General features: G+C 40.0%; 1 protein-coding gene across 6 annotated transcripts; it reads left to right on the top strand.

Moving 5' to 3' along the window:
- Window positions 1–3494: 3494 nt before the first annotated feature.
- LOC112250225 (nuclear pore glycoprotein p62-like) lies at window positions 3495–8886 on the top strand. Of its 6 annotated transcripts, none has more exons than XM_024420187.2 (13): window positions 3495–3649; window positions 4086–4341; window positions 4784–5175; window positions 5296–5379; window positions 5617–5643; window positions 5776–5895; window positions 6065–6161; window positions 6312–6459; window positions 6604–6653; window positions 6802–6936; window positions 7042–7153; window positions 7863–7929; window positions 8061–8886. In XM_024420187.2, the coding sequence occupies exons 2-13, from the start codon at window positions 4094–4096 to the stop codon at window positions 8150–8152; spliced, it is 1572 nt and encodes a 523-aa protein (XP_024275955.1). In that variant the 5' UTR covers window positions 3495–3649; window positions 4086–4093; the 3' UTR covers window positions 8153–8886. The 6 variants fall into 6 exon arrangements, with proteins under 6 accessions (XP_024275955.1, XP_024275954.1, XP_042165311.1 ...); XM_024420186.2 differs by having other exon boundaries at window positions 5617–5649; XM_042309377.1 differs by having other exon boundaries at window positions 5551–5643; window positions 6092–6161.
- Window positions 8887–9599: the final 713 nt, after the last annotated feature.

The following is a 9599-nucleotide window of genomic DNA, read 5'->3' as shown; positions in this document are numbered from 1 at the left end:
ATAGAAAAAATAACACAGAATAAATACACAATGAGTAATAACCTGGCTATATTCACGGTGATGTGCAGAGGTGCTAGGTAGATATGTGCATGTAGGTAGGGGTTGATGGGGTCAGTCGTGTACAGCCGCAGCATTATTTTTTTTTAAATCAGTTTTTGGAATTTGTCTTTATTATAATAGTTTTTATTCCTTCAGACCAAATAGTTTTACAGGAGAGGAGAGAACCCACTGTGATTAACTGAGTGCTTCTTTAGAGCAAGGCATATCCTGTGAAATGTTTTTTAAAAAGAAGAAGAATCTTAATCTTAACACACAAAATAGAAAGTTTGACTTTCAATATTCTACCTCGGCAGTTACATTCTAAATCATCAACACCTATTTATTAATTTCTTCATGCAACAAACCCAGATGTTTTTGGTCTGTTTAGTGGAAACAGTATGTAAATACACTGCTTTTTATTTTCTTAATGATACTTGTCTCCTTTCACCTAATGTAACACCTGATTTACTTTAACAAGAGGCACATCTCAATAGGTGGTCCAGTTAAGTCATAACATTGCACAAGTGGGGGCTTTCCTCTTCTTGTTCTGTATTGTTCCTCAAGCATGATGACATCCCATTCCTATCAGACCAATGTCTTGAATGCCTAAACATTTGTCTAAAAAATACTTGTTAATGCGTTTTTTTTTTACCCTTCAGTGTGTGTACTCTGCTTGTGGTTGGGATGTTGCTTTTCAAAAGTAACATTTCAGCCATTGCTGGAGAACGTCTTACATCTGGAGGACATCTCATTTGCCATTGTAATGCATATAAAGACAATATATTAAACAGATTGCTTTACGTTGAGGTTTACTATAATGAAATCAATTCATATTTATGATTGTTGGAGCACAATCCTTTGTACAACGAACCTACTATCGAAGTTGGTTTAATAAAAGACATTCACCACATTAACATAATAGTAATGAACAATAATGGATGCACAGTACCTGTGAAATAAATATACATCAAATGAGTCCAAACCAATTCCATCAATGGAAATAGATTTTCAGCACTTATTTCTGTCTGTAGTCACTCCCCCTTCTCCAGCATCCATCTCTACTTTTCAGTCTCATGACATTTTATTGGTCACATACACATATTTAACAGATGTTATTGCAAGTGTAGTGAAAGGCTTGTGTTCCTAGCTGCAACAGTACTGTAGTATCTAACAATGCACACACCTAAAATCTGACAGTCCTTGTAGTAGCATATTAAATGATTAGCTTTGGCATCAACTGTTTACAGTAGAAAGGATATCAAACATTCAGATCTGTATTTACATAGGCCTAATCATGTGAAGTTACAAAACCTCGAAGGCTTAGTGTGTACACACCTCTTGACAGTTGTGATATGCATTAATTGGCACAACCGTTGTTGACAAATGGATTACATGGCCGTTGTTCCACTGGAGTGTAGACTAAGCCTGTTCATGCTCTAATTCATGTCAGTCACTAAATAAGAACTTGAGTGAACTTAATTTGACTCAATATGAATTCATACCTTAAGCCAACACTTCTCTGGTCCTTCCGGCTAGGGTCAGGCAGCTTCATGTTCGAGAATGGAGGACTTAGGGTAATGGAATATTAACATGAAATGTGCATAACTTAAAGATATGCACACAAATGATATGGCACCCACAATGGTGGCATCGTTTTGTTTACTGCGTGTTTTTAAAAATAGCACATAGTTACACCATGAACAATAACAGATATGGAAATCATTCTCAATATAAGTAACATCTATAAATGAATGAGACCAGGTGTGTCATCTGATTGAGAACTGCTGATACTATCTTGGTCTATTTTCTTTAGGAAAATCTGCCACTGAACCACACACACTTCTATTTATTGAGTGAACAGAATATTTTAGCTTTAATTACCTGGTTATCCCACTGAAGTCAACATCACTTTTTCATGGGAGACCTCCTGGTATGGCTGAAGGCTGAGTACTTTCACTCTTTAAAAATATATATATATATTTTTGAAAGCAGGTAAATAGCTAAACAAGTGACACGACCACAGCTGCATGAATTTGTTATCCCTCCATATGTTAATTTATCAATGTCTAAAGCCAACTAGCTAGACCGAAGTGTTCAGGCTACATTGTTGTCATTCAGTAAAGGTGTACTGTAGCTAGCCCCTGTACTAGTCTACTGTAGTGTGTGTATATAAGCAAGCTACAAAGAAAACAATCAATTTCATAGTCTTTTTTTGCTAAATATATGTAGCTAGTGACAGCATGGCAAACCATTTGAGACTATTAAAAGTGAACTGATCTAGAGGCAGTTGAAGATAGCTACAAAGCTATCTTGAACATAAATCAGAGAATAATTGCTGTCGTTGTAAGATGTAATTTTCAAATAGAGAAATGCCAGGTCGGTCTGTGTCTACAGTGACTCAGATGGTTGTTCGCTCCGTGAGGTAGCTAACATTATAGTGGCCTATGGGATGTGGCTCTTATTTTCTCAGAAGTACTGAGTTAGGTAGGAGGATTTAGAAATGGGGAGATAATGTTATAAACTGTGATTGACCGCACAGTAGGTAGCGGCATGCACCTTTGTTTGTTTGCGGACCGCCATTATATAGAAGAACAAGAGGCAGCAGGAGTTTCAGAAGTCATTGATCACATAATGTTACTTTGAAACGATCAGTAGTGTTTGAAAACTGCATTGGAGGAGCTCACTAATGCACACAATTTCCCAGATATGAAACAACTTTCCGAACCCATGTGAGTGATTTTGAGATGCTCCGTGAGAATGATCCCCTCACCCTTGCTCTGTTCTCCCCCTCATTGTGGCCTGTGCTAGAGTGGCGTGCAATGGAGTCCAGCAACTGTGCGGCAGTGACCAATCCCCAAATGGACTCAACGCAGTGCAATTGTGTCTTCTACCAGGATGGACTGTTCTTGTTTATGTATCTGTGTTTTTAAATGTGTTCACTCTTTAGTCCTTGAACGAAATAAAGAAACTACATTTTGAAAACGTTGTCTGTGTGGGGGCCTTGAACCATTTTCTGACATTCAATTTTTCTCCATCTGTAAAAGTCTAAATTGAAGGGGGCTTTTCTAGAATCTTGTTTGCTCAAATAAATTCTTATTTTAATGCCCTTCTGTACTTATTTACTTGTTTGAAACCATAAATAATCCACTGCATGTACTACTACAAAATAAAATGATACTTGTTGAATGCAGCGTAACCACAGTACACGAGTATAACTGCAGTATGCTGCAGGTACTGTCCAAAATAACACATTTTTACTGCAGTAATATTGCAATTACTGTGTCCAAAATATATAATTGATGTTTTAAAGAGTTGTGAAGTTTACAGCTGTAGGTTATCAAGTCGGATCTGTAAGGCGCGTTTTCGAATAGCAAACAACCAAACTATCAAACTTAACCACTCTTCACTCCCTTATCTACCTTTACGTTTTCCATTTTCGCCCTATTTCATTTACAAAGTATGCAGGACGGGACTCTTATGAAGGATTCCAAAAATCATTGTCCCGGAAGCACTTAGTTACATAGCGATGTCGTTACCGCATTCAAAAGCGTTCATAGTGCGCGCAGATAAATATCGTTCAATTTCATCTCTTGTCGGAAGAAGAGGGGAGGTATGGTAATTTTATCAATTGACAGGATTTGTTCCTTGTCAGTGAACGAACATGTATACTGTTGTTTAGCTGGTGGTATTGCAATACAACGTTAATATATGGCGTTTTGTTCACTAGCTAACTCGTTCGTATTTTAGTAGCGAGCTAGCTAACGTTAAGTAACTAACTTACTAGCTAGAACACTAACGTTAGCCAAGTAAGTACGCCAACTTGCTATAGTATAGCAACCGTTCTCCCAGAATGTCTATTTATAAATATTTTCAGTGTAAAAAATAGATACGTCAAAGAAGTGACATGGGGTTGACCAGTATAAATCTGCATATCTTATTATTTGGCTAGCTAAATTGTGCAAGTGGGTGAAGACGTTGAAAGGACTATGACATCGGTACGATGGAATGTCATTGTATTCATCTCTACCTTGTGTCCTCCTACCTAGATAGGACAATGAGTGGAGGATTCAACTTTGGACAAGCGTCCAATACTGGATTCAGCTTAGGAGCTCCCAAAACCACAGCTGCGCCAGCCACAGGCTTTGGGATTGCAAGTGCTGCACCTACAACTTCAGGTGGTGGCTTCTCTTTTGGACCCCCCAATCCTGCCCAGCCCCCAAACAGTACAAACTCAACTGGAGGATTCAGCTTTGGGAACCCTACACAGAACAGTACTCCAGCAGTTGGAGGCTTCTCTATTGGGTGGGTGCATTGGATGATGTAATTTACATGAATGTTTGGATAGTTATAGCACTTGTATCAATCTTGGGTAGGTTGTTACCCATTTTAGCTTTTAGTTAGTCTGACGACTCACACAATTCTTCGGCTGCTCATACTTTTAGTCTGAGACTGCCATCATTAAAGTCATTTTTGGGGACGAGGGGAACAAGGGGTGTTAAACAAAACAGTTACCAGTGTTTGTCTCGTCGCTAACCAATTAAAGGTGGTTTTTGGACCATTCAGACTGCCCTGAATGTGTTCGCATTCAATGAAGATTCTGGGAGGTTCTCAGATCGACTCATTTGCAGAGAAGAAACTGACATCCATGGGCGTAGCGTTTGGCTGGAACAAAGGAGTCTGGTTAGCAAGGCAAACTTTTAGTAGAATTTGTCATGTAGATTTTCTAATGTGCTCTTATCTCTAGGACTCCCACTGCTAAACTCAATCTGGGCACACCTGCTGCCTCTCAACCAGCACTGACAGGGATAACTATGGGGATGGCAACCCCCACCTCTGGGGCAGGCTTTGGACTTGGTGGGGGTTTCGCCACACAAACCACTGCTGTTCCCACAGGAGGGGGGTTCAGCTTTGGGACCGCAGGTGGGCTTGGAGCCCCTGTTGCCCAAACCCCGGCTCAACCAGCAGCAGCTGGTGGGCTCTCTTTAGGAACTCCTGCTCCAACAACTCAAATGATGGGAGGTGGGTTTAGTTTTGGTGCAGCCAAGGTCCAGGCAGCCCCTACCGTGACCGCAGGAAGGGGCTTCTCATTTGGGAACAGCGCCCCTGCCACCCTCTCCCTGGGGAACCAGTCCACAGGTGAGTTTTCTGAGCTTCTAGTCAGCTCAGTTGATCAGATCATGGTTAATGTACAGTATATGACATGATTACATTAGCGTGTTTTGTGCATCCTGAATGAGTGTATTTTATTTCCCTCAGGTCTGAACTCTGTGGCCCCGGCCTCAACAGCTGCACCAACCACAACCCAGGGTGGAGGATTTGCTTTTGGTGTCAAACCTTTAGGTAAATGGGGGAGTCGGAGACGTTTGGCATATGTCATTCAAATAAATAGCTGACAAATTGGAGAAAAATAAATGTTTGAATCTGTCTCAGAAAATGTTTTATCTTTGAATGGACATGTGTGTGCCTGTTTTTCAACTGATATCAAGTTGATCTATTTTTCTTTCTCTAAAGCTACTCCAGCCCCTGCTGTAATTGCCTCGGCTACCCAGGCCTCATTAGGTTCTTCTCTCTTTGCAGTACCAGCATCAACGGCAGCAGTCACAGGTTTTCGTGTGTTTTATCCTCTAACTCTTGCCTGAGAGAGCAAATAACTCATAACTAAAGTTAAATGGTCTTTCTGGCATTCTGTGGTGACATTAATTTTCTTGTCTGTTACCCGTACTCTCTCCTGATCAGTGGGTGCTGCCCCCACCTCAGCTGCCCCGGCTGCCACATCGGCAGCAGGAAATACCCTGGGCTTCATGCTCAAACCCCTGGGAGCAGTCACTGCCACCACCACAGCATCAGCTGGCACAGGTACTGTACCATCATACAGGGTTATTGGAATAACTAAAGCTTGATATTGTTGCTCGTTTATGCAAAATTCTGTAACTGGGCTTGTTTGTCGTTGATTAATTCTGGTCATATTGAGGAATTCATCACTGTAGTGGATTTTATGTTTTCGCTACCACTGGCTCTACAACAGGTTTTTCACTGGGTATGAAACCTGCAGGTGCCACTGGCATCGGCTCAACGGTCCCAATCACTGGAATAGCCACAACCATCACTACTGTTACAGCAAGGTACTGCAGGGTTTAGCCAGCCAAGTTCATTACGTCTCTCACTGCTTCGGTACTCTCAACTTTTAAAAAACTTTTCTCTAAATACATCCTTATCCACTCTTAGCCCTAGTCGTTTCAATGTGATCCTGTCCATTTACTCCCCCTCTGCAGTGCTCCTCCTACAGTGATGTCCTACACCCAACTAGAGGGTCTCATCAACAAGTGGAGTCTTGAGCTGGAGGACCAGGAGAGGCACTTCTTGCAGCAGGCTACCCAGGTCAACGCCTGGGACCGCACACTGGTGGAGAATGGAGAGAAGGTAAACAGACATGGCACTTCTCGTGGTAACTGCACCACTAGAATCTAGGCCATGCTATTTGTTTTAATCTCATGAAATGGCCTTCAATTGAACTTTGGTGTCTTCATGGCAGATTTTAAGAGGATGTTCATCTCATTGTTACAGATCACATCACTGCACAGGGAGATGGAGAAGGTGAAACTGGACCAAAGAAGGTGGGAGTTAACCGGTTTATGTCTAATAGAGTATTTGAATACACCAGATTCTGAATTCTGTCCTTTATCTGTGAGAAGTAGTCATTGTGTTACTATAGTGTCAAAGTTATTGGATGACCTTGTGTTTTTGCTCTCTAACCCATCCCAGGCTGGACCAGGAGCTGGACTTCATCCTGTCACAACAGAAGGAACTGGAGGACCTGCTGTCCCCACTGGAGGAGTCTGTCAAAGAACAGAGTGGAACCATCTACATGCAGAATGCCGATGAGGAACGCGAGAGAACGTAAGGTTTTAACAAAGGGCTTTGAGTGAGAACCAATGCGCAGTGAGAACTGATTCATGACTATATGGTTGTGATATTTCATATTTATGCATTCTCTTTCTGAAGGTACAAGCTTGCAGAGAACGTGGACGCCCAGCTGAAGAGAATGTCCCAAGATCTAAAGGAAATAATTGAACACCTGAACACATCCTGTGGGCCAGCTGATACCAGTGACCCGGTGAGAAAGAAAAACAGATGGTCTACTTGAATACCTGGCTGCTTCTATATTGCTACAGTTATTCTAAATCAAATGTTATGTCACATACTTTGTAAACAGGTGTGGAGTAACAGAGAAATGCTTACTTATGGGCCCTTCAACAATGCAGAGAAAGAAAATGGAGAAATAACAAAAGTAAAACATGTAGTAATACACTAAGTAAAACATGTAGTAATACACTAAGTAAAACATGTAGTAATACACTAAGTAAAACGTAGTAATACACTAAGTAAAACGTAGTAATACACACTAAGTAAAACGTAGTAATACTCACTAAGTAAAACATGTAGTAATACTCACTAAGTAAAACATGTAGTAATACTCAATAAGTAAAACATGTAGTAATACTCAATAAGTAAAACATTTAGTAATACACTAAGTAATGGTGACTTGACTATACAAGGGGTACCAGTACAATGTGCTCATTAATACAGTCGATGTGCAGGGGTATGTAATTTAAGTAGATCTGTACATACTGTATAACTAGGAATACTTTTTTTATTGGCAAAAACAGCATTTTTCATAACTGTTTTTTACCTGTAATGAATACACCCTTGTATGTATGTATATATATATATATATATATATATATATATATATATATATATTTTTATATTTTTAGGGAGGAGGAATTTAATAATTAGTTATGCTGACACTTTTCCTCTTTTAGCTTCAGCAGATCTGTAAAATTCTCAATGCCCACATGGACTCTCTTCAATGGATTGACCAGAACTCGGGTCAGTATTTAACCTATGGTCTAGAGAAGCTTGAGAGAACTACTTCCACAACTAACTTGACCTTTCTGATACGGAGTCAAGACTTCCTTCAATCGATATTAACTCTGTAATATCTCCTTGTCTTTCCTCAGTGCTTCTACAGAGAAGGGTGGAGGATGTGTCCAAACTCTGCGACAACCGACGCAAAGAGCAGGAGAAGACTCTTCGCATAACATTTGGTTAACCTAGAGAATTGTAATGTCTCAGAAAATAATCTGAATGTGCTTTAGGCTAGTTTTTAATGCAATGAAGATATTTTTGAGAGGAGTTATGATACAGATGTGCTTAATGCATCAATTGTGATTTTTTTTTAAATATTTTTTTATATATATATATTTTTTTATACTCTAAGCTAGGGTTTTGGATATGAACTTCCACACCGGTGATGGGCAAATAATACATTCTATGAGTAAAGGAACAATTCGTCACATATTGTGCTCATATGCTTTAGGGCTCGATTCATTCTGTAAAATTTAAGCTCAGCGCTGTAGAAAGGTAAAGGTAATTTCAGATTGAGTCAACATGCATTTACCGTGAACGCAGTCTCTGCAACCACTGTAGCGCAGGTCTTTAGTGCTACGGATTAAATTGAGCATCAATTAACCAACACGTGTTGCTGAACACAACACTAGATGTATTTATTTGGCAGTTCAAAAAACCCAAATGAATGTACAATTCCATGTTTTGTTCAGTGTGAGACACTGTATTTGTTGAGTTTTGACCATATCCCTCCCCCACCAGTTATCACACCTCCATAGCATTTATAGAATTCAGCATCAAAGCCTTGATTACATTTACTCCATATAGAAATGTACACTAGCCCCGACAGACAACAGCAGGTCATTGTAAAGCTAGTTAGTGACTATGCAAAGCAGAACATAATTTGTTTCTTTCCTAATAAAAATACTGTGCATATCATTTTGTGGCAAAAAAAAAATGGTGTTGGTGTCCCCTAACAGTAAAATGAGCATTTCATAGATTTTTCTATATCTTTTAAAAATCAGACAACTGTCACTCTTAAGGAAAATGGGTTATTCTGTAAGAAAATGTGTTATACAGGGTAGCAGTGCTGCTTGTATGCGTTGGTCAGGGGTAGACCAATGATCTATATAAACTCTGGATTGCTGATGCTATGTACTGGTGGCCATATTGGCAGTCTTCCATAGGAAGGAATAGAATTCCACAGTAATTCAATGTTTCAAAGATTACATTTTAAGTATTTGTTTTAGTGTGGACAGTAACAATTTGTCTTAAAATGCAATGCGTGTCTGAGTATATGCACTAAAATGTTAAGTGTCTAATTGGCATGGTGTTTGTGTGAACCCCAGCTCACCAGGTCACTCGCCCTCCTGAACCAGATCCATTTAGTGCACCATGCAGCAGACCTTGGTGTCGGTAGTTCTGGAGGATCCCCTCCAGACAGAATTGGTGGTAATGCATGTCTTTCTCCGGCCTGACAGTTGATACACAGAAATGTCCCTGCAACGCTCCCATGAAATTTGTCTAGAACAGTCACCAACTGGTCGATTGCAAACGACTGGCCGATCTTCAAGGCATTTGTAGTTGATCACCTAACATTTCTGCAGAAAAGCTAACTAATAATGGCTTGCACTCCTTTTTTTATATTGGTG

This window comes from Oncorhynchus tshawytscha, linkage group LG30, assembly GCF_018296145.1.
Source record: "Oncorhynchus tshawytscha isolate Ot180627B linkage group LG30, Otsh_v2.0, whole genome shotgun sequence".
Classification (NCBI taxonomy): Eukaryota; Metazoa; Chordata; class Actinopteri; order Salmoniformes; family Salmonidae; genus Oncorhynchus; species Oncorhynchus tshawytscha.
The sequence above is the reverse complement of the archived record's forward strand: the minus strand, read 5'-3'. Positions and strand labels throughout refer to the sequence as shown.

What these genes read in the sequence shown, in the direction of transcription:
- LOC112250225 (XM_024420183.2), top strand. Translation starts at nt 4,094, where the DNA reads ATGAGTGGAGGATTCAACTTTGGACAAGCGTCCAATACTGGATTCAGC. An exon ending in GTTGGAGGCTTCTCTATTGG is followed by an intron (nt 4,342 to 4,783) that starts GTGGGTGCATTG and finishes TCTTATCTCTAG; the next exon opens with GACTCCCACTGCTAAACTCA. An exon ending in CACAGCATCAGCTGGCACAG is followed by an intron (nt 5,896 to 6,064) that starts GTACTGTACCAT and finishes GCTCTACAACAG; the next exon opens with GTTTTTCACTGGGTATGAAA.